The 25,797-nt window shown below is 39.7% G+C and overlaps 3 protein-coding genes across 3 annotated transcripts; 2 read left to right on the top strand and 1 right to left on the bottom strand.

Moving 5' to 3' along the window:
* Nucleotides 1-2,888: 2,888 nt before the first annotated feature.
* LOC141826166 (uncharacterized) lies at nt 2,889-12,384 on the bottom strand. Its single transcript, XM_074713414.1, has 8 exons — nt 12,077-12,384; nt 6,051-6,141; nt 5,909-5,971; nt 5,547-5,756; nt 5,313-5,381; nt 4,636-4,766; nt 3,141-3,573; nt 2,889-3,083 (listed from the first exon to the last, which is right to left on the bottom strand). The coding sequence occupies exons 1-8, from the start codon at nt 12,382-12,384 to the stop codon at nt 2,889-2,891; spliced, it is 1,500 nt and encodes a 499-aa protein (XP_074569515.1).
* A 3,075-nt stretch (nt 12,385-15,459) lies between these two features.
* Nucleotides 15,460-15,802, top strand: LOC141835172 (signaling peptide TAXIMIN 2-like). The gene is made up of 2 exons (XM_074722606.1): nt 15,460-15,560; nt 15,679-15,802. The coding sequence occupies exons 1-2, from the start codon at nt 15,460-15,462 to the stop codon at nt 15,800-15,802; spliced, it is 225 nt and encodes a 74-aa protein (XP_074578707.1).
* A 7,607-nt stretch (nt 15,803-23,409) lies between these two features.
* LOC141835138 (pentatricopeptide repeat-containing protein At5g46100) lies at nt 23,410-24,906 on the top strand. Its single transcript, XM_074722567.1, has one exon. The coding sequence runs from the start codon at nt 23,410-23,412 to the stop codon at nt 24,868-24,870; it is 1,461 nt and encodes a 486-aa protein (XP_074578668.1). The 3' UTR covers nt 24,871-24,906.
* The last annotated feature ends 891 nt before the right edge of the window (nt 24,907-25,797 follow it).

Below are 25,797 nucleotides of genomic sequence, written 5' to 3'. Positions count from 1 at the left end.
GAATCGGCGATCCTATGGATCGATCGACTTAATCTTCTTTGAAGATTTTGTCGATTGATCCGGGCGGGATAAAATTTTTGTCCTATGGGGTTCTATGCTTCTTGGAGCGGATAGAATCCGGATCACGGGACGAAGATCCAGAACGCCAACATTAGGAACCCTAGACTTCAGCCCATCTTTGGTTCTTCCACGATCAAGATCGCCGCCCACCATCGATCCGATTCAACGCAAGCTGTGGATCACAAAAATCTCAGCAATCCAAAGAAATTTCCACTGAAAACCTCATGAATTCAAGAATTTTGGCTTACTGGATCCCGAGCTTCGCCATTCGCGTGTCGCGCCGATCGTAGCTGCTCGAACGGACCAACTCCCCCTCGGAGCACCGGAGACCTGTCGATGATTCACCTGGGCATAGGTGCCAGCTTTAGGAACCCTACCGTCGAGAATGAAGAAGAGGAGGAAGAACGATCGTGTGTTAGGGCAGACGAAGTCATGATTTCCTCGTTATAAAGAAGCTATAGTAACCCTAATCCTCCTGTGGCCGCCCTAACTTCAATACCAAGCCCAAAAAAAACTTGATTCATGTTGAACCGAACTGGATTCGGTTCAGATCTCTACTGTAGCAAACCAGATTTGATATTGGTTCACTTGGTTCACTGACCAAACGATCTTTGATTTTATCCAAACTAATTTTGTTTTATTCATCTTCACAAGACGAAGCTTTTCATTGTATCTGTTCTATCAAAATCTCTTTCATGACTAACCTAACCAAGTTGGTTCAATTTGGTTCAAAACTGAACTCTTTGGTTGTAACGTCCGCCCTTACATGGCCTTGACGGACGTCACAGTTTATACATTCATTCATACATTCTACTATCATATACGAAAATATCTATCTTTGCAGCGGAAAATAAAACATTATCACAGAGTATAGATTTGTATACAATAGATCAAACTTAATAGCATGATAAGTCTAGATGGTGAGTACTTATTCGGAAACAAGTCAAACATGACTAGCAGAATAGTTTTAAACAAAACTACAACCAACATGCATTTATCAAATAATTTCATGGCCAGTAATACGAGGTAGCAAATCTCGACTACTCGGTTACTAGGTCTTCTGTCTTTCGACCTAGGGGCGTTCATTAGGTGCCCATTCCTTGGATCCCTTTCGGGTTCCGGTACATGCCTTTCATTAAAGTAAAATACTTTATACCTTCATTTTCATTTCACAGGAATGTTCCTTTACCTTTTTATAACATGATGAACATTCCCATTTGATTTAAACTCATTACATACATTTGGGATAGAGTCTAACATAACCCTATAAGGTTGGTATCATTGATACTCACTTTGACCCTAGCCCCCAGCCATTCCTTAAGATGGTCAGAAACCTTATTGGTTAGGTTCAGAACCTCATTTACACCTAACCTAAGTTTAACCAACTTGATAAAACACCTAAGCATAAGGTTTTCTTTTCGGTAATTTAATCTGGCTAAAACAGAGGGCTTAATCGATCAGAGGATCGATTAAGTAACCCTCGTAATCGATCGAAAGATCGATTAAAGTGGTTGTTCACAAAAACACTCGGTAATCGATCAAGTGATCGATTACCCTTCCTTAATCGATCGCTTGATCGATTAATGCTCGTAAGTTTTTCCTGAGACTGGGTAATCGATCGGGTGATCGATTACCTCTCTTGATCGATCACTTGATCGATTGTTTGACGTAACTTCGTTCCTCTTTAAAGCTAATAATCGACTATGTGGTCGATTACCCTTCTGGTAATCGATCCAGTGATCGATTACCAACCCTTCTGATCAATTCCCATATTTCACAGATCAAATATGTCATCTTGTTCTAACAGATCCTTATGTTATTACAGTAGGTATAGCATGATCATACGTAGTTAACATTTGCTCGAAAACGTTTAAAAACATGCCTAAAACTCTTAAAAATGGACCTAAACCAGATTAATGCAGTAACATACAGATATTACAGTAACATGCTAAAATGAAGGGAAACTTACCCTGGTTATATTGGCATAACAGTTCATATAGCATTTCAATTTGCTCTAAACATGTTTTAAACTTTATAACACAGCAAGGTCAAATGACAGTAACCACAAACCACAAAACCCTTAGTGTTATACAACGAAACCATTTAACCCAACCATTATACTGCAGGTGAGAAGAAGAACGATTACCCAACAGAGAATGGTTGAGGAAGCTTCGGCCAGAGCAGAGAAGAGCACCAAGAAGAAGAAACTTCGGTGATAACAGGGTCTTATAAGGCTATCACTCGATAACCTCCCCTTTAATCCTCTTAATTAACCATTAAGCTGTAATAAAACCCAACATCGTAACGCCAAGCCACCTCAACGTTCCTTTGTTTGATTTTTAAACGGCTTAATGCTCCCTTTTGCCCTAAGTAACATCCCCTCCATACCTTTAATAAGAATTATCTACTTGCCCATCTGGTCTAATGCTTGTTATATCCATTAGAGGTCCACGGTTCAAATCCTTGCGCCTCCCATTTTCTTTTCTTTTTCCTTAGCAAGGCTTACATGAACCCATTACAAGTAACATTCAAGACTGTTCTTAAAACTGAATTAGTATTTTATACTAATTCCTTTTTATCATAATTAATCTATCATTTATAATTAAATATCCAGGAATTATCGAAGGAAAAATTACGGGTATTACATTGGTTCACTAACCAAATCGACCTCTAATTTGAATGAAATTAGTTTCGTTCATTTCATCTTCGCAAGACGAGTTCCAATTTTTCCGTATCTTACATTCTCCTCCTACTAACAAAAATTTGATCCCTAAATTTACTATCGTTATACTATAGTGCAGAAATACCATAGTAATTAAAATCATACCTCAAGTAAATAGATGAAGGTATCGAGCCCGGATAGTATTCTCCAGCTCCCAAGTAGCCTCCTCATTTGTATGGTGCTGCCATCCGACCTTTACAAGTCGAATGGTTTTGTTCCATAACTGCCGCACCTTATGGCCAAGGATCTGCACTAGAATCTCCTCATAAGATGCATTCGGCTGAAGAGGAATGGGTACTTCCTTCAAAACATGAGTAGGATGAGACATGTATTTTCACAGCATGGAGATATGAAATACGTTATGAACACTAGCAAGTGTCGGCGGTAATGCCAGGTGGTATGCCACCTCGCCAATCCGCTCCAATATCTCAAATGGTCTAATATAGCGCGGAGCTAACTTCCCCCTCAATCCGAACCTCTTCACCCCTTTCGTGGGTGATACACATAAGAACACATGGTCACCCACAGAAAACTCCAGAGGTCTCCGTCTATGATCCACATAACTCTTCTGTCGATCTTGAGCCTCTGACATACGTCGTCTGATAACGCGTACAAGCTCGGCATCCTGCTGAATACTCTGCGGACCCAACAGTTGTCTCTCACCAACCTCCTCCCACAACACCGGAGATCGACAAGGTCTACCATACAAAGCCTCATACGGAGCCATCTGAATAGTAGAATGATAGCTGTTGTTATATGCGAACTCAACCAGATGCAAGTGATCCTCCCAACTGCCACCGAAATCCATAACACAAGCCCTTAGTAAATCTTCCAGAGTCTGAATAGTACACTCCGACTGACCGTCTGTCTGCGGATGAAATGCTGTACTAAAATGAAGCTCTGTACCCAGTGCTTGCTGCAGACTCTGCTAGAACCGTGAGGTAAAATGTAGGATCTCTATCCAAAATAATACTCACAGGAACTCCATGTAATCTGACAATCTCTCTACAATACAACTCCACCAAACGATCCAACGAATTTGTCCGACGTATCGGAAGGAAGTGAGCGGATTTGGTTAACCGATCAATGATTACCCAAATCGCATCATGCCCCTTCCGGGTCCTGGGTAGGCCTGTAACGAAATCCATCGTAATGTGTTCCCACTTCCACTCAGGTACCGGTATCTCCTGAAGTAATCCTGGCTGGTCTCTGGTGTTTAACCTTCACCTGCTGACATACTAAACACCTCACAACAAAATCTGCGATATCTCTCTTCATGTCCATTCCACCAATAGGAGCGCTTCAGGTCCCGATACATACGAGTACCACCCGGATGTATCACAAACCTAGAATGGTGTGCCTCCTGCAATAATTCCTCCTTAATCGGATGCTGCTCTGGAACAAAAAGTCTTCCTCGGAACCGAAGTATTCCATCTGCGTCACAAGAAAACCCTAACTGCTGTCTGGAATCCACCCTACTGCGAATAAATTGAATATGTTGGTCGCTAGCCTGTGCTGACTTGATCTTCTCTACTATGGGTGACTGTGCCATCATAGAAAACAACACTCCTCGCTGAGTCTGGCCAAGCTCCACCAATCCCAACTCAGAAAACTATCAGACCAGATCAGTAACTGCCACCCACTGACTAGCCAGAATCCCACAAGATTTTCAGCTTAGCACATCAGCTACCACATTAGCTTTCCCTCGATGGTAGTTGATGGTACAATCATAATCCTTCAGATACTCCATCCAACGTCTCTGTCTAAGGTTCAACTCCTTCTGTGTGAACAAATACTTCAAACTCTTATGATCGGTGAAAATCTCAAAAGTAACTCCGTACAAATAGTGTCACCAAATCTTCAGAGCGAAGATAATAGCGGCAAGCTCTAAATCATGAACATGGTAGTTCTTCTCGTGATCCTTCAGCAGACGAGAAGCATAGGCAACCACCCGGTCATGCTGCATCAACACTACACTCAATCCCTGGAATGACGCATCGGTATAAAGTATGAATCCGTTTTCACTCAGAAGAAATCACCAATATCAGGGTCGCTGCTTAAGCTCCTGAAAACTGGCCTCACAAGCCTCTGACCAAGCGAATTTCATCCCCTTTTTGGTCAGACGAGTGAGCGGTATAGCAATACGAGAGAAACCTTCTATGAATCTCCTGTAATATTTAGCCAACCCAAGAAAACTACTCACTTTCCTGAATAGACTTCGGCTGCTCCCAACTAGTAACTGCTTCGATCTTCTGAGGGTCTACAAAAATGCCTCGGCTAGACACCACATGTCGAGAAATCCCACAGAAGACAACCAGAACGCACACTTACTGAATTTCGCATATAGTTGCTCACGACGTAATGTCTCCAACACAATACGAAAATGTTGCTCATGCTTCTCCTTTGATCGAGAGTATATCAAAATGTCATCAATAAAGACTATGACAAATCAGTCCAGATACTCCAAGAAAACCCAATTCATCAAGTCTATAAATGCGGCTGGAGCATTGGTGAGTCCGAATGACATCACCAAGAACTCATAATGTCCATAGCGAGTACCAAAGGCTGTCTTCTGTACATCCTCATCCCGCACTCTCAGCTGAAGATACCCAGATCTTAAGTCAATCTTTGAGTATATGCATGAGTCATTCAACTAATCGAACAAGTCATCAATCCGCGACAAAGGGTATTTATTTTTTATTGTAATCGCATTCAACTAACGGTAATCAATGCACAACATCATAGATCCGTCTTTCTTTCTCACAAATAGAACTGGGGCTCCCCATGGTGATGCACTAGGATGAATGAAACCTCGGTCCAAAAGCTCCTGCAGTTGGATCTTAAGTTTTTCCAACGCCTTTGGTGCCATACGATACGGAGCCTTAGACACTGGTGCTGTGTCTGGAATCAATTCAATAGTAAACTCTACATACCGAGGAAGTGGCAAGCTAGAAAGCTCGTTCAGAAAGACATCCTGATACTCATGGATGATTTGAACATTGAAAATACTAGAAACACTGTCTTTCTCTACTTGCTTTAGGAATAGTAAATAACCTCGGCAACATCTATCTAACATTTTTTGTGCTTGTATTGCTGAAATAATGAATATTCCATCATTCTTGGTACCCATGAATTCCCATGCAGGTTGATCTGAAGGTCGAAAGGTAACCACTCTAGCTCGATAATCCACTGTAGCATAATAAGTAGTTAACTAGTCCATACCAAGAATAATATCAAACTCCACCATATCCAACACTTGAAGATCTACCGTGAGGATATGATCGTCGAAATCTAATAGACATCCCTTAATCTGCTGATTGGTAGTCAGTATTTCACCTGAAGGTAAAGATACTACCAAACTACACGATCTAACCATAGAGATTATCCCAATTTTTCTCAAGAATAATTTAGACATAAACGAATGAGAACTACCAGTATCAATCAAGGTATTAGCATATATAGAATAAATTGAAACCATACCCCGGATGATCGATCCATCGACCCGCTGCACCTCCTCTCGAGTGATAGCATAAATACGATCAATCTCTGCACCGGACAGCTGTGTAGCTGAATAGGGCGCAGACTGCCTTTGTTCTAGATGAGGTTGACTCTGAGGCACTCGTGACGACTAGTGAACGTACTGAGATGACATAGTGTAGGAGAATGGTACTGCTGGTAGCTGCTACTACACTGGGGTCGCCGAATAATAGATCTTTGGCTGTGAGGCCGTTGGTAATATTGCATATTCTCTTTCTTATATCTGATACAACTGTTTTGGAGGCGGCAAAGGTTTTTGCTGATGGGGTGCTCTATGCCTCGGTGGTATCCTCTGTTGTTGCGGTTGTGTAGATCGTCCTCCAGAAGCAGTAGTGTCATTGAGCTCCAGCTGAGCTCTCAGAATGCAATCCCTGATCATATGGCCAGGTTGCTTACAGTAATAGCAGACAGTCTGATCTGAGAGGCAATCAACTACCTGATGACTACTGGATCCACATCGAAAATACTTCTTCTCCATAACATCCTTCCCCTAATTTCGTTGGGGCCCACTCGAAGATCCTGCAGATGACTGTTTATGTTGGGATCGTCTCGGTGCAATACGCATGTTTACACATTTCAAAAATATGCGCAGCGGAAATAAACAAATAATTAATCTAATTATTATTACAACACACGCATGCAAAGTAGGAAATAACATGTACAAAGCATAGCAGAAAATTAAAATTTTTATAATAATAAATTATTCTACATACACAATTAAAATTTGTTGAGAATTAAATAATTCTGCATGTACCTTTTCGATGGCGTTTGAGAAGGATTGGTATCAATCGAGCGGTTATCGTCGGAGTCCCGCCTTTACTGGTGATCCACGCTAAACTTTCATCTGGACGGCTTCAGAAGCCACGAGTCACGTCATCGTCTTTGGTACTAGCTGATGATCGAATCAAGAGAAGCCTTATTCTGGAAACCACGCAACAACATTTGTCGCGAACTCATGCATCGTTTTGGTTCTGAATCGCATCCTATCAAGGAAAATATATAAAAAATAGTAGCGCCGCACAAAAGAGTAAAAATATGCAATTGTAAAAGAATAAAGTATGACAAAGTAGATCATATGCAATGAATTACAAGTAGATGAGCATAAGCATAGCTAAAAAATATATATATATAATCTATGCTCATCAGACAGTCTGATCACGGAGGTGGTAGATAGCTAATTCAGCTTTCTCTGATCAATACATGTGATACAGTTGAAAGTATACGTCAGACTTTCCAACTAGGAACGTGCCATCCATGGGTCAGATCCCCCAGAAATAGGGTAAATCGATCGTTTACTGACTTTGCCAGCAATGGTATCCGACTCTTATCCACAGTTCTACTAGCAGTAGCCGGTACCGGGTCTATCAAAGGTATCTCCTAAGCTTGATAACCATGTCCCACAACTGAAGAATTACGGGTCTGCTCTCGACTATCCACAACATCCTCAGAACTCTTCGTCTCTACTAACCTAGCAGGTCGTCTTCGTGGCCGATCATGTGCTCGATTTTGTACAGGGGCCATGATATTACCTGGTGACATAACTACTATTAATTTCTAGAATTGAATTAGATATAAAAGGTAACTTACAACTTCTTGGAGAGATCATGCCGCTGTCCATCCCATCTCACAGTCTGGATCGAGTAAATATGATGAAAAATCCAAAGAAACAATATGGACTTTGCAACCTAGGACTCAACTTAGTATGTTCTGATACCAAAATAATTGGTATCAGATAAACTAAAAATGCAATAATAAATCCACAAGAAACCCTAAACCCTAAGCTCTGATACCAAAATAATTGTCACATCTCGGGAGACGACCGTCCAAAAAATTTTGGCAGCATCTCCCCTGTAACAATTCAACTTTACCTGATACATAGTGATATAACAGGCCCACACGGTCGATTACTAGTACAATACAAATGTATAAGCTGCTAACTACATGTTAAAGGCCCACACGACCACAAACCATACACCCAATACATGCAGCTAATATAATGACCACAACAACAAATGCACATACTACTACGCAACAACGAAAATCACAAAACACTTCAATTGTGCTCACAACAAGCAAACAATAAAACTCCACAACTCTACAATAATAGGAATTCCACAACATAAATTAACAAGATTCATGTCCACACGAATACGAACATAGATCCAAACCACAATCCAACGCAGTCCAAAACAATACGAAGTAAAACAACAAGTAGTCCACACCATATAAGGAAAACAATAAACATAATCCAAAAATAACCACATAAAGAAACAACGACTCCTTCTCCTGCTGTGAGATAGGGTAGTCTGGCAAAACTCCAAGCTTCAAACAATGCCCTTATCTGCTACCTGGGGAGAAAGAAAAGAAAACTCCAAGGTCTGAGTAGTGAGTGTAGGGTCTAAAGAATGTCCATATCTCCACAATGGCATGATATTGTCCACTTTGGGCCTAAGCCCTCATGGCTTTGCTCTTGGGCTCTCCCCAAAAGGCCTCATGCCAATGGAGATATCTTCCATCCTCTTAAACTCATGATCTTTTCCATGTGTTATAGATGTGGGACTATGTTTGCACCTTTGCAACCCAACAATCCCCCCCTCAAACAAAGGACCACATGCCCCCCTCAAACGGAAAGCCTCCGTTTGATGTCTGAATCCTCGACCCACCAGGACTTCCTGCCTAGTCGCAACCAGGACTTCCTGCCCCTCGGTCCACTCGACCTACTAGGACTTCCTGCCCAGTCGCAACCAGGACTTCCTGCCCCTCGGTCCACCCTGACCTACTAGGACTTCTTGCCCAGCCGCAACCAGGACTTCATGCCCCTCGGTCTATTCGACCTACTAGGACTTCATGCCCGGTGTCTGGTCCTTCTTGATTCAAACATGGGAGCCCCCACTTCCTTTGTTTTAAGGTTCAATCCACATGGTTAGATCCGGATCATGGCTCATCCGACAGTTAGTCCGGTGAAGAGCGGCCTTGCTCTGATACCAATTGTAGGGTCTAAAGAATGTTCACATCTCCACAATGGCATGATATTGTCCACTTTGGGCCTAAGCCCTCATGGCTTTGCTCTTGGGCTCTCCCCAAAAGGCCTCATGCCAATTGAGATATCTTCCATCCTTTTAAACCCATGATCTTTTTCATGTGTTATAGATATGGGACTATGTTTGCACCTTTGCAACCCAACAGTGAGTATACAATACCCAGTGGATACTAGAATGGAAATGCACAACATATATATAAGAAGACAATAGGATATCATACGGTACATAATGAACAAGGTCAATATACTACGTACAATAACATGTATCATGCAATACGAACACAATCTTATAACAATAAGTGTAAAAATCACAATCATATAACAATAAGTGCAACAACCATAAATGCAGAAAATAACTACCAACAAATGCGTGCACATATAATATGCATTGTCACTGTCTGCACTCGCCACCCCCAGACACCCATCCAGTACAGTGAACTGGGACACACGACAGGATAACTACACACGCTCCAATAACAAACCACTGCTAATCAAGTGGAGAGCAGACAAGATATCACAAGAGGGCTATGTAGCCAGTCCTGGTTGCACCCATGATGTGAACCGCAAGTATACGATTGTCGTCAAGTAATAAAAAGATATCGAACCACAGGGACTGTGTATTAGCTATAGTTGTGTCACTGAGATAGTTATCTAGACTCCAAAGGAAGTGAAACAGTTGAGGATTGTGTGTGTGTGTGTGTATGGTAGAGAAAGAGAGATTGGCTTGGGGATTTATGGGTGAGATGGATAAGTCTAGGACTTCGGTTTCACATCTATGCTAGGTGACATCCCTAATTCATGTTTGTTCCCTTACTCTTAATGTTTACCACCTTGTGGGGATTCTAACCAAGATACCAACTCGACCTCGTCAGGCTTTGTCAGAATTAAACCATGATACTCTAACGCTACGATTAATAGTTCAGGATGACACCAAATAGCCTAGTTATGGCTCTCCCGCTATCACCCGGGCACCCCAGCATACTACTAGTGTACTACTCTCTATCATCGAGCACCCAATTAAGGAATCCTTTCCTAGTCATCAATAGTCGTTAGCTATCCCCTAAGGGAGTCTACCACCATATAAAGGTCACCTCGGAAAGTCTGGTTAAAGGTTCACCTTCTGTCACAAGGCACCCCGGTCATACGATCCTAATATCCCCCTACACAATAATCTACTCCACTTAATCATGCATATGTGCTCACACAAATATTTCATCGAACACATTCAAGGCACTCAACACATGAAACAAATGTAAACACTTCATTGAATAGGGAAAATGACATAAACTAGTTCATACATCACCATCATTACATAGATGTTCATCCTACATCCTAAACTCAAAGATCTACTCCATTACAAGAAGATTACAACAAGTATGCAAGAAAAACATCATCCACCAAAAGGGGAAGACTTATCTTTGAAGCGTGGGCATCCGTTGAAGATCTTCTCGCTCCGGTGTAGGATGGATCGGTGGAGATGAAGTGTTTAGGGTCTCCCCAAGAGTGGAGAGGCACCTTTCCCTCAAGCCAAGACCTAGGGTTTGGAGAATGCCCAAGATCACCCAAGATTGGGTTTGTTTCCCACTTTTATACTCTCCCAAAACTGCCCAAATTTTCCCTGGTTTATAAGGCTCCAACTCAATGGATTTTTCACACAATAAACCCAGTTTTCTTTAATTGGACTTTGAATCAAAGTTGTAGAGCTTCAAATTATCTTCAATTTGGTGGGTGGACCGACCCATAACTCCATCTGTGCCAAAAGTTATGTTAGTTTGAAGTTTGGTCTATAGTTTGGGCAAAGCACCCAGTGTGGCCGTGGTCAGGAGGCACGGCCGTGCCATTTAGCATGGCCTAGAGAAGTCGTCGTTCTTCTGTACACCCTGAAGTAAAGTTGTAGATCTTGAAGTTAGCTACATTTTGATAGGTGACACAACCTGTGGGTCTATCTGAGCTGAAAGTTATGTCTGTTTTACTTTAAGTCTGCAAAACTGTCCAAAAGGGAGACTCGCCCCGTGTTTTCCGTCACACGGCCGTGCCTAATAGCACGGCCTGGAACAGGCACGCTTCGGGAAAAATGGCACGGCCGTGCCTATTGGGCACGACCAATCACTGGCTCTTCTCTGGAAATGAGGCACGACCCTGGTGTGGTCCTGCGGTGGAAGTGGGCACGACCGTGCCTGATAGGCACGACCCCTTGCTATCTTCATTTTATTGGAGGGACACGACCGTGTCTAGGCTGTGGGTATGTGAGGCACAGCCGTGTTCTGCTTTGTTACTCCTTTTCCTCCATTTCTTCGTGTTTGCTACCTAAGAGACTTGCCCGTGTTGACGAGCACGGCCAATGCGAGTCTCTTTTCTCCGCTTTTTGCTCCACCATCAATAATGCATCGTTTTGGTTCTAAATTTCCAAGGGCGGAGCTACAGGGGGGGCGCCTGGGGGCGGTCGCCCCCCCCTGCCGCGACAAAGCAGAAAAGGGGGCGATCGCGATTTGGGTGTGGCGCTCCGGCTACTCCTCCGCGATCTCGCCAGCCGCTGTGAGCAAGAAGAGAGCGGGCGAAACCCTAGCTCGAAGAACCCTAGCTGCGTTTTTCTAGCTTTTCTTCTCTTCCTCTTCTCCCTTGTGCGAGCGCCGGCTTCCTGATCTCTAGTCTGCGCAACAGCGTCCCTGATCTCTAGTCTGCTCTGTTCGCCAAGCCGCCGGAGTGCTCCCTGTTACCGTGAGGAGCAAGGCCGTCGGAGCTCTCTCCTTCCATCCTCCACTCTTGCTGTTGCCGTCAAGAAAAGAGAGAGCTCCTTGTTCCGTGAAGAACAGAGAACGAGAGGTGTTGCTGGAGAACTGCTCTTGCTGTCGCCGGAGAGCTGCTCATGCTGTCGCCGGAGAGGAGCCCATCCTCCACTCTTGCTGTTGCCATCAAGAACAGAGAGCTCTCCTTGTTCCGTGAAGAACAGAGCTGAGCTCCTTGTTCCGTGAAGAACAGAGAGCTCTCCTTTGTTGTCGTGAGGAAGAACCTGCCCTCTTCTCATCTTGTTGTCGAACAGAAGCTTTCTTCTTGTTATCGAACAGAAGTTTTCTTCTTGTTACCGAACAGAAGCTCCTTCTTGGTTTTGGAACAAGGAAGTTTCTTCTTGTTATCGAACAGAAGCTTGCTTCTTGTTACCAAACAGAGAAGCTCTCTATTGCCGGATAGAGAAGCATTCTTGTTGTCGGAGTTTTTCCATCGTCGGAAAGGTTTCGACTAATTTGTCCATTATCGGCGGTCAACGGTTGATCACCGATAAACTACATCGGGAATACGATTCTTGATGATAGTTAGAAAGCCCTGGAACGATCGTGACACACGTTGTTGCGTGGTTTCTCGGAATAAGGCTTCTCTCGATTCGATCATCATCGATCATCGGCTAGTACCGAAGACGATGACGCGACTCGTGGCTTTCGAAGCTGTCCAGACGGGAGCTTGGCGTGGATCACCAGTAGAGGCGGGACTCCGACGAGGACCGCTCGATTGATACCAACACTGCTCAAACATCATCGGAAAGGTATGCGCAGAATTTAGTTTTCTGCAAATTTTATTTGTGCACATAGAATAATTTTATTCTGTAAAATTTTAATTTCCTGCCATGCCTTGTACATGTTATTACCTGCTATGCATGCGTGTGTTGCGATCGCCCCCTCTTCTTGCTCACAGCCGGAGCTACAGGGCGGGCGCCTAGGGGCTGATTCAGTTACATCAGAGCATTATTATTGGATTGAAATTTTTATTGGCACAATAGACAGTAGTATTACAAGAGATGAAGATCCGATTCAATGAAGAGATGATGGAATTACTCAAGCTCAGTTCAGCACTTCATCCGAAAAATGACTATGAATCATTCGATATTCATGAAATTTGCCGATTAGCTGAAAAGTTCTATTCAGAAGATTTTACAAATCAAGAAAGAACGCGTTTGAGATATCAATTGGAGCTTTTTGAAATAGAAATTCAGAAAAATGTGAACTTTAAGGATATCTCAACTATTTCTTAATTATGCCAGGTATGTTTTTTTATATAAAAAATAATATTTTTTTATTGAAGGTTAGTCATTGCTAACTAATATGCACATAATTTTGTATCAGGTCTTATCGAAGACAGGAAAATCAGAAAGTTATTCTCTTCTTGACAAATTGATTCGACTTATTTTGACTCTACCAGTTTCTACTGCAACATCAGAGCGTGCATTTTCTGCAATGAAAATTGTGAAGAATAGGTTGCGGAACAAAATGGAAGATGATTTCTTATCAAGTTCTTTGATAATGTATATTGAGAAGGATATTGCTCGCAGTTTTGATGTCAATTCTGTCATAGATGAATTTGAGTCTATGAAAAAGCGAAGAGCGCAACTTAGATTGCGTTGAATGTAACTTATTTCTTAGTTAATTCAAAATTTATTTTATTAGTGTGACAATGCGATGTTAAAAAATAACTCCCCCTCGGCAAAAAATCCTGGCTCCGCCCCTGCATGTTTGGAAGCCAAGAATCCTAAGTTACCTTTTCCTCATCTAATCATGTTTTTAATTTTTCATGTGAAATAATTCATTCTGATATTTGATGTCCTGCACCTATCCTATCTAATCAAGGTTTCTTATATTATGTTAGTTTCATTAACTATTTCAATAAATTCACTTGGCTCTATCCGATGAAACGAAAATCTAATTTATTTGACATCTTTTGTCATTTTCAAAACCAAATTGAATATTATTTGGTCACAAAATATTTGTTTTTCATTCTGATTGGGGAGGTGAGTATCAAACTCGTCGTCGTCATTTTGCTTATTGTGGAATTGTTCATAGAGTTTCTTATCCTCCTACCTTTGAGCAAAATGACTCTGTGAGAGAAAGCACTACATATAGTGGAAACAACCTTAACTCTTCTTAATCATGCATCAATTCTTCATAAATTCAAGGATGAAGCTACTAACGATGCAGTTTACCTCATAAATTGTCTTCCCACTCGATTGATTAATCAAAAGTGTACACTTGAGAAACTTTATAATCAATCTTCTGACTATACTTTTTTCTGAGTTTTTGATTGCGCATGTTATTCATGATTACGTCTCTACTCTAAATATAAATTAGACTCTCGTTCACAACAGTGTATTTTTCTTGATTATAATAATTTATATTATGAGTATCATTGCTTACAAATATCGATCAGGTGGATTTATATTTCTCGACATGTTATTTTTATAAGTCTTTCTTCCCTTTTTTATAGCTTCCTCAACCTCTCCAAAGACAAGTGACAAATATATGGTACCACTCAACATTACAACAAGCATGCAATATTTGTCTCCTCCATCGAAAAATGATCTAAGAGGTGATGGTATTTTAAACCTAATTCCATCTTCACCAATCTCTGAGGTCTCTCCTTTTAGTGCTTCCAATACATCGTTCAATCAGGAGAATAATGTGCTTAATTCCTTCCTCGGATATGTCATATATAGCATCATTACTTAAATTGCAAATCTAATTTTTTATGCTCGTACAAAACATGTGAAGATAGATTTTCACTTTATACGGGAATATGTAATGGCTAAACAACTATCAATTTTCTGCATCTCTATAGAGGATCAAATTATTGATATCTTTATTAAATCATTGTTCATATAGCAATTTCATAGATCGACAATTAATCAAACTCAATGTGTTGTTAATGACGACAAAAATATATAATAATTCAGGATAATAATTGAAAGATATATTTATCATATTTTAGATAGAAATCAAAAATTAATTTCAGAAGACTTATCATATTTGGCCTTCAATAGTCATCATTAATGAGTAAGATCAACTACCATATTCATTACTATCATGTTTTTTATAAATATAATTAAGACCATTGATAGCAAAGCAAGAAATTCTCTCTGTTCTTAATTTGTTTTATGTTTCAATACAACTCACTCTATATTTAATTTAGATTCTTAAGATTCAACGGTGTGGAGAAAACCATCCTAAATAGAGGCAAATTCAACTTCTCCAACTTGAAAAAACAAAAAAAAAACTAAAATCCATTAAAAAAATTTAATTAATTAATTAAGCGATCGATCGATCACCTATCGATCTCCATGGATGACTACTGCAGGCCCCTGGCGTTCCTTTTAGGCCTGCCCTTCGCCGTCCTCTCCCTCGCCTTGTCCCTCGTCGGCGCCGCCGTTTGGCTCGTCGGGTGCCCCCTCTCTCTCTCTCTCTCCCTTTTCCGATCTCTCCTCGCTATATTTTACTCAATCGTCTCTCGGCGTCCTCTCATTGTTGTGGCGCTGCCTGCGCCCGCTTGCTTCATTCAGGTCGGTGATCAGCTGCCTGTGCCCGTGCTGCTGCTGCTGCGTCGCCGTCGCCAACGCCGCCGTCGACCTCATTCAGCTGCCGGTGTCGGTGATCCAGTGCTTTGTCAGGCAAATTCCTTGCTGATTATTTATCAGCATTTCGACGAATTGTGTGGGTGTATTTTGTAGCCTAATTTAATTTGTAAATATTTCTTCTCTCTGTGTTCTTCTGAAAACAAGTCCTGAAAAGAAAAAAGAAAAAAGAAAATTAATGGTGATTTTATTGATCTTTATGTATAATTAAAGTATTCATTATCCTTAATCTATTGCATGAAAAAAGAACAAATTGAGATTGTTGTGATTGTCAAGGTTAATTAGAGGTGATGTAGATGGAATGATCTTAGTTGGCAGCATTGAAATCTCAAAGGTGGTTCATCAAAAACAAATTAATGATTTTGTTGAATGAATAAATTAATGTGTTGGAGATTTGAATGGAAACAAAAAAAAAAGTCTCATCACATAAAGAGTTTTATGACATTATATATGGTTGGTTTATATAATTAATATATGGCGGGGGATTCTCTCACGGGTTGGCCTATAGGAGTTCAAATTCAAGGTTTTGTCACATGCATTTGGGTAGTGACTCAATTCGCTACAAAGAACCAACGTTTTAAGGCTACATCAAACACATGCCTCGACACCTCGATTGTCTTGCAACTAGGCAGCTCGGCCTACTTAACAGCTCGACCGACTCTGCAACTCAACCTGCTCAATAGACTCTGCAATTCGACAACTTGGCCAACTCTGCAACTCCACAACTCTATCTTACAAGGTAGATCGGCCATACAAGGCTGCTCAATTATCCCAAATATCTCACCCTTCTCTACTTGGCAGTTTGAGATTATCAGTTCAAGTCATCTTGACAAATAAATTTGATTTTGATTGTAATTTCAATTTGGACTTGTTCCTTATAACTTCAACCAAAATATATCTAACAAGATTGTGAAATAACTTTCAAGTAGAGAAGGATGAGTTTAAGGAAATTACATTGAACATAGGCCTCAACATCTCTCTCCCACTCAGTAGCTCAGTCAACTTGGCAACTAGGCAGCTTAGCCGACTCAACAGGTCAACCTACTCGGCAAACTCTGCAGCTCGGCCTACTTGGTAGACTGTGCAACTCGACCTACTCAACAACTCGATAAACTCTATAGTTTGATAACTTGGTCGACTCTACAACTCGATAGCTTGATCTTATAAGGCAGCTTAGCCATACAAGATAGCTCAATCATCCCAAACATCTGTCATCCATCCTTTCATGTTTTATAGTTTGAGATTATCAACTCAAGTTATTTTGACAGATAAGCCTGATTTTGATTGTAATTTTAAATCGGACTATTTCTTTATAACTTCAATAAAAATATCTCCAATGAGATTGTGGAATAATTTTCAAAAAAAAATATAATTAGAATGTTGGATTTAATCTCTTAAGGTGGGCTTAATTGTAACTTGTATATGCGGATACGAACCGAACCATTTAAGTGATCTAACTAAGATTTATCGAGTTTTAGGATTATTGGATGTGGATTAAATATGTAGAATTTATTAGGCTGATTTATTATTATCTATGGGCTGATAACAGAATTGGATTTCTATATATATAGATTTGGTCCCTAAGGGTTTAGGATTTTAATTGACATATTGTCTTTCGTTTCCCATTGAAGAAGGTTTTATGGCGCCATCATCCTAATTCTCTTAGAAGATCACCCTCTTGCTTCTGTTTCATCTTCTTCCACATGGATCGAGCAGTTGAAGCTGCAGTACAATAACAATGTCTCTCCAATCAGGTTCCTTGTCATTATTTATATATTTTAATATGTTAAACCATATTTCGTTGAAACTAGATCCTTATTCTTGTATTTCTAATTATCCAAGTTCTTATTCGATTTATAGAATTTATGCGGCTTAGGATTTACAAGTTCTTTCAATTGATATCAGAGCTCAGGTTTTGTTTCATCGAATTTTATGGTTTACAAGAGTTCTTATTCTTTTATTGATTCCATTTTATCGCGGTCGCACATTGTAAAGATGTGGCCAAAAGTATTTTTAAATGGAAAAGCCAAAAGAAATAAAATAAAAAATGACGTTTTTTGTTTTCTTAGAGAAGACGTGGAACGGGATGGTGATTTTTTTATTATTTTTATTTTTATAAAAAAATATGGGAATATTTCTTACAAAAGAAAAAAATAAAGTTTTTTTTTCTCTTTTGACTAAGTTGAGATAAGTCCCATGAGAAATTGATTATCACCATTATTAATAAGTTTGTTGCAGATGAGCGTTGCTTCAAGGTGACCAAGTGATTGACAGCCTTAACATCATAACAAAATCGATTTTAATCAGTTACCTTATTTGATTGCTTCTAGTAATCAATTTAAGTGATCGATTGGTGACCACCAATCGATTGTCATGAATCAACAATCGATTGATGAGTTAGATGTCGAACACATAAGGGTTTGTGATCGATTAGTTAGATCGATTGGTTGACACCAATCGATTGACACTCATCATCAATCAATTGATGATCTTGAAGTCGCATATAGTAGGCTTTCAAATCGATTGAGGTAATCGATTGTCATATGGTATCAATCGATTGATAAGTCTAGTGTTTTAAGCTATTAAGGTTGATCAAGTGCTTATCTGTTCGGTTAAAGTTCCTAGGGTCTTCTTGGGTCTATCTACACACGTGTTACTAAATTGAACTATTGTGTCAGCCCAAAGGAAGACACATTAGATAGGTTTAGTGCATTTTGTGTCAGTAGACGCGCGTATATCTATGCTAAAAGTAATTGATCCAAAAAAAATTATTTTTATGCTAGATATATGTTCAAGGTAGCTTACAACTATAGAACAAATTTATTTTGTTCAAATCATGCACAAAATATGTCAGCCCAAAGGAAGACATATTGTATGGCTGATTAAGGTTGATGTAAGTTATGGATCAATATATAACTCATATAAAGTGTCGAATTATGCATATAATGGGTCGGCCCAAAGGAAGGCTCATTATGTGGCCAACTAAAGTTTGAGTTATATTAGAGAGTACCGCTAACAAATTATATTTTAGTCCAAAGAGTAAAATATAATATTGTATTTGGTATCTCATAAATAGCCCATTTATATGCTTTATTTGCATATTTTATTATCTATACTTATATATGTTCTTGGCATTAATTAAACTGTGAGCTATAATTTTGTGGGTTACTCTAAAAAGTCTAGAGGGTATAAATTTTATGATCCCTCTAATAGATCCTTCTTCGAAATGGAAAATGTCAAATTCATTGAGGACAGTGGGAGTGATAAAGTTAGGAAAATAATTTTTGAGGAAAGCGTAAGCAATCCTCCTGTGGTCACTACTAGTGCAATAAGTAGCGGTATGATTACCATACCGCACATCATGGATATTGCACATCCAGAGGGAGTAGTGAATCAAGATATTCCCATGACATCTCCAATGTAGTTGGAGGATCCCTCCACTCAAATGAGATATTGTCGTATATTGATGAGCAAATACCTCAACCACCTCAAGAACAAGTGCCTTTAAGGCGATCTACGAGGGAACGGAGATCCACGATGTCTCGTGATTATGTTTATCTCTAAGAGGACGAGTTTGACATTGGGTTGGAAAGTGATCCTGTATCTTTCCAAGAAGTCAAACGATGCCCTAATCCTGAAAGGTGGATTAATGCCATGCAAGAAGAGTTGAAGTCTATGGCAGACAATGACGTTTGAGAACTTATCGAATTGCCCAAAGGTACGAAATCCATTGGTTGTAAATGGATATTTAAAACCAAGTGGGATTCAAGGGGCAATGTCGAAAAGTATAAGGCTCGTCTTGTTGCCAAGGGATTCACTCAAAAGGAAGACATTGATTACAAGGAGACTTTCTCACCTGTGTCGACGAAAGACTCTCTTAGGGTAATCATGACACTTGTAGCTCATTTTGATTTGGAGCTACATCAGATGGACGTAAAGACTGTATTTCTCAATGGAGACATTGAGGAGTCTATATATATGGTGCAACAGGAGAACTTTGAGTCTGAAGATTCAAAGCACCTAATATATAGATTAAAGAAGTTCATTTATGATTTAAAATAGGCGTCCCATCAATGGTACCGAAAATTTGATCAAGTGGTCATCTCATTTGGATTTAGAGAAAACCCTGTTGATCAGTGCATATATGTCAAGTTCAGTGGGAGCAAGTTTGTTATACTTGTCCTGTATGTGGATGACATATTGAGGATCAACTGTGATAATAAAGTCGCAGAACTTTATGCCAAGAACAATCATAGTTCGTCGAAGTCCAAGCACATCGACATCAAGTTTCTAGCGGTTAAAGAAAGAGTTCAGAGTCGTCAAGTGATGATAGAGCATATCAGTAGTAGATTCCATGTTGGCAGATCCACTCACCAAGGGCTTGGTGCCCAAGGTGTTTCATGCGCATGTTGTGGATATGAGAGTTCTTCTTATGGAAGAAGAATTCATCTAGTGGGAATCTATATATATTTTATTGCTCTATATTTGTTAATAAAGACAAATATTTTATTTTGATTATTGTACGTACTTAAAGTTTAAAATATTAATGGATATTTATATGTTTGTTTGACACTCTAAAATAAAATATCATGATTTGCTATTGCAGTTTAGCATTTGGTGTTTGTAAATATGATACAGATTCCTTTTGGAATCATAAGGTTTGGATCATGATTTGTTGTTGCAGTTTAGCATAAAGTATTTGCAAATATGATTAGACCCTTTTGGGTCATTTAGGACCAATTGAAAATTGACATGTACTGATCACATTTCATGTAATTTTCATACTACATATCCACATCTTGATCTATGTCATTAATGATATTGGTATTGTGATTATTGTTGGGGCTTGTTACAGGCATATATAATAGCTATGACCTCTTTAGTCTTATACCAATGAAGTTAATGGACCAGATTATTTATAGGGTATTTTTATACCCATAGAGTTTGATATCAACTGAAGTTATAATCATATATCATATACACATCACATGTAGCCCAAGTGGGAGATTGTTGGATTTAATCTCTTAAGGTGGGCTTAATTGTAATTTGTATATACGGATACGAACCGAACCATATTTAAGTGATCTAATTAAGGTTTATCGAATCCGTTCCGTTTCATATTATCGGATGTGGATTAAATATATAGAATCTGTTAGTCCGATCCGTTATTATCTATGGGCTGATAACGGAAAATCGGATTTCTATATATAGGGTTTGGTTCCTGAGGGTTTAAGGTTTTAACTGACATCTTACCTTCGTTTCTCATTGACGAAGGTTTTATGGCGCCATCACCCTAATTCTCTTAGAAGACCACCCTTTTGCTTCCGCTTCATCTTCTTCCACAGGGATCGAGCAGTTGACGTTGCAGGACAAGGACAATGACTCTCCAATCAGGTTCCTTATCGTTATTTATATATTTTAATATGTTAAATCATATTTCATTGAAACTAGATTCTTGTTTTATTTGTATTTCCAATTATTCAAGTTCTTATTCGATTTATAGAACTTATGCACAGTTTAGGATTTACAAGTTCTTAGCAATATATATCTTACAGTAACCAACTCAACCTTACCTCGAGGCATAAAATTAAATTTTATTAGTAGAAGAGGTTGTCCTTATCAATTTAATGAATATTGTGAAGTATTACTTCTTTGGAAATAGGAAGATAAATAGGTGGAAAATCTAAAAATGAGAAGATGGAGAACATGGATAAGAATTTTTATTTTTCTAATTTGAGATTTATAAGAGTGAAAGAAAGGGGGAATTTCAATTTTTTACGACTAATTGTTTAAGAAAAAATAAAATATCTTGTTAGATTTCAAATAATTGTGTTATCATCAAATAAGTGTTTTAGGATTGAGGTTGATTTAATTATCTTCATCTTTCTTTCCTTTTTTTTTGCTTCCACTATTTTCTCTTTAAGCAAACAAAGAAAATGACACTTATGCAAGCTTATCATAGCTTATATCTTTTTTATTTATTTTAGTAAAAGCTGTCATATAATTTTGTAAATGTAATTTAATCATTTTAAAAATATAATTGGACTCCAATGTATTTTAGTAGAAAATCGTCATTGTATATGATCATTTTTTAATTATTTGATTAGTTAAAGGTATAAATTTACTTTCATGGCATACTAGAATCCATCTATATGATAAAAGTTAACTTTTTAAAAAGAATTATATAATAATTTTAGATTATAATTATTTTTTTTTACTGATTTAGTTACGTTATAGAATGCATTTGTATATTTCAACTAAAAATTTGAGTGAAAAATAACCATATTAATTTGGAACCAAAGTTACCACATATGATTCTTTTGAATTCTTTAAAATTTTTATATATTTTTTTAAATTTATAATTCATCTATTAGTTTTTGAAAATTTATATCACTTTCGTATCTAATATTTTTAAAATAATAATATTTTTTATTTTTTAATATATAAGTAATATATAATTTTAATTAAATGCTACGTAAATCTAATCAAAGTATTTGTAATAAAAATGTCTTTTGGCATTTTGGAAAAGAAAATAAAACTCTTTAAAAAAAGTTAAGGAGTTAAAAGTTTAAGAGGTGAAGTTTAAGTCCCTGGGACATAGGTAGTTGGTTATGATGAAACAAAGTTGCAAAAGAAAATAAGGGTTCGAATTTTGAAGAAATCGAGACAATATCCTCCTCTATCGTGGTCAACTACAACTTTTTAATTTACCTCTTCATAGATGATCATGAAACCGACATTATAACAATTAATATTAGAACACGAGGAATACTTTGGTCAAAAACCTAACTTTCATAATTTTAAAATATGCATCATATGCTCATTATACATCTCTCTTCTTTGCAAAAAATAATTATATAGCTTTATACATCTTTAAAATTTTATTCTACCTATTTAAAAGTTTGTTATTTTAAATTTACACTTTCAAATTTAAATATGAGGGTATAGATATATTAATTTTGATTTGAACTGATTTAGAGTCCTTTAGATTCATCAATCAACTTTGGACAAAACTGATGGATGGAGTTACACCATTAAGAAATTTAAAAATTTGAGATTTTTTGAATTAGGAGAGTCCTAAGAATCCATTACTGGTGTTGGTTAGTAAGTTATTATTGTCCTAAGTTTTATAATGAACTTGCAGTAAATTTTCTCAAGCTTTTACAAGATTTTATTGCTCTCAATTTACATTATCAAATTCAGGATATAAATACATTAAGAAAATTTGCAGAAGTACATTCATTTTAATTTGAAATAATTTGAGTTCTCTAAGTATCAATCAATTTCAGATAAAATTATTTGATGTACCTACACCATTCAAAAATTCATAAGTTTAAGATTTTGATTAGTGAGTATCATTGTCCTAAAGATAACACGTCCTTTTTAAAAATTCAATAGAGATATAGATACATTAAAAAAGATTTATAGGAGTATATTAATTTTGATTTGAAATGATTCAAATTTTTTTTAAATTTTTAAATGAATAGAATAAAAATTTAAATATGAAAAAAATATAATGAAAATATGATAAGTATTTTTAGAATTATGAAAATTAATTACTTCAAATGCATAAGAGTGAAACTTCTAGTCATGAAATGCCGTATATATAATGCAGATGCCTCGACAACTTTTCCAAGTCCAGGCCACAATTTGTAGCCGATGGCGCGGCGGCGCGCATCGGCCGTCCGATGGACCAAAGAGATCACCAACTCGCAGGTCATCCGTCTGATCCAAGGCGAGCCCGACCCCCGCAAAGCCCTCCTCATCTTCGACTCCGCCACCGCCGAGTACCCCTCCGGCTTCCGCCACGACGCCGCCACCTTCGCCCTCCTTTCCACCCGCCTCGCCGCCGCCGGCCTCCTCCCCGACGCCTTCTCCCTCCTCTCCCGCATCCCCTCCGAGCTTGGCCACGCCCCGCCCGAACCTGCCTTCGCCAAGCTCTTGCGTGCCCATGGCCGCGCCCGCCGCCCCCTCGACGCCCTCCGCCTCTTCAGCGACGCCCCTCGCCTCCTCCTCCTCCGCCCCTCCAGCCGCTCCTACACCGCGCTCCTCAGCGTCCTCGTCGCCCACAACCGCCTCGACCTCGCCCGCCGCGTCTTTGCGCGCATGAAGGCCGACGGCGTCCCGCCCTCCGTCGCTTCCTACAACGTCCTCCTCAAGGCCCACTGCACCGACCCCGGGAGCGGCGCCGACGTCGACGCCGCCCTCCGAGTCTTCCGCAAAATGCCGGATCGCGGCTGCCCGCCGGATACTTGCAGCTACAACACCCTCATCGACGGCCTATGCAAGCAAGGGAGGATCGACGAGGCCAAAGAACTCTTCCAAGACATGGTTCGCAGTAAATCTCCCCCCACTGTGGTTTCCTACACTACCTTGATCCACGGTCTATGCCGCTCTTGTTTGTTGGCCGATGCACTGGAGTTGTTCGACGAAATGACCAACAGAGGGGTACAGCCTAACGTCTTCACGTACACCTCATTGGTGGACGGCCTCTGCAAAGGAGGGCAGTCAACAACAGCATTGGCTTTACTCGATCGCATGGCGAAGGAAGGCTGCCAGCCAAATGCCATCACCTACACTGCCCTGGTCAATGGCCTGTGCAAAGAAGGGAGGCTTCAGCAGGCATTGGAGATTCTGGATAGGATGCGGCTGCATGGTCGAAAGCCGGATGCCGGGTTGTACAGCAAGCTCATAGACGGGCTGTGCAACTCCGGCCGCGTTCTAGAAGCTGCAAACTTCCTCGACGAGATGGTTCTCAGCGGGATCGCGCCGAACCGTGTGACATGGAGCCTCCATGTGAGGATTCACAATGCAGTGGTCGCGGGGCTGTGTATTGCTGGTGAGTCGAGTAGGGCACTCCAGGTGCATCGGAGCATGAGGAGCAGAGGCATCTCCACTGAGCCAGAGACGTTTAACCAGCTCGTCGCTTGCTCCTGCAAGAGAGGTCATGTCCACAAGGCGGCATCTGTTATCGGCGAGATGTTGCTTGAGGGCTGCATCCCTAGCAGGGAGGCATGGGGTGCTATAGTTGGTGCTTATTGGAAAATAAGAGAGTTCATGGAAGCAGCTCAGCATGTTCTTGATGAGCTCGTGGAGTATGCCTCCCATGAGCATCCATGAAGTAATTTAATCTTACACTTATTTATTCTTCTGAAAAAGGCGAAAGTATTGCAGTTGGCAAAAGTTTTGGTAGGACTGATCATGATTTGCATTATGTGTTTTTCGCGATAATATGTTGTTCCTGTTGAGATCATTTTTGGACACATCATCAACCATACAACACCAAGGTTGATGTCGTGAGGAGGAAGAAGAGGATGAGTTCTGAGACCTACAAGCACTAACATAGTGAGAGCAAAAGCTAGGGGTATTCCTCGCTCGACCACTTCGACGCTCAAGTCAATCATCGAAGGAAGAAGAAGAAATTTGAAAGAAGAAGCGGATTGAAGATTGTGAAATTGCGTACCTGTGCATACAGGATAAGAAGGTTATATAGACGGAGAGAGGAGAGAATTATAGCAACTTATCTTATTGTTAATTAAGGAGAATATCTGTGCAATGAGATTTTGTTAGAGGAGATGTCTTTCATTAATTAAGGAGAATATTGCACAGTGAGATCTTGTCAGAGAAGATGTCTTGTCAGGATGTGAAAAACAACTTATTGCGAACATTACGATATGGAATGCCCCCTCATTGTCATAATAGCTTCGCATCATTAGATTGTTATGTCTCGTAACTTCTTGGCGACAGCGATGTAACTGTCTGAAAAATTTGATTACGATGTGACTGATTGAGAAATTTGATGAGTTGAGAGAGAAGGACCGGAATCGACACGACTTGAGTATAGGAGCAACATGCTTGGTGAGTCGAAAGTAGAACTCTTGATCTCAACACCTTTGGTTCGGAAAGGATGAGAAGCTAAACTGGGAGTTAGATAGACATGGCCATCAAAGTCCGAAATAAGATGGATTAGGATCGAGTTCAAGTAGATGAGCGAGTGGCCGAATAGGGATTCTGAATGAGTCGAATAAGGTCCAGTCAACCGGTCAA

Source organism: Curcuma longa, chromosome 1 (assembly GCF_044706935.1).
Source record: "Curcuma longa cultivar G26 ecotype Majalengka, Jawa Barat chromosome 1, ITB_CL_G26_1.1, whole genome shotgun sequence".
NCBI classification, from domain to species: Eukaryota; Viridiplantae; Streptophyta; class Magnoliopsida; order Zingiberales; family Zingiberaceae; genus Curcuma; species Curcuma longa.
Note: the sequence above shows the minus strand (reverse complement) of the source record. Positions and strands in the feature narration are given on the sequence as shown.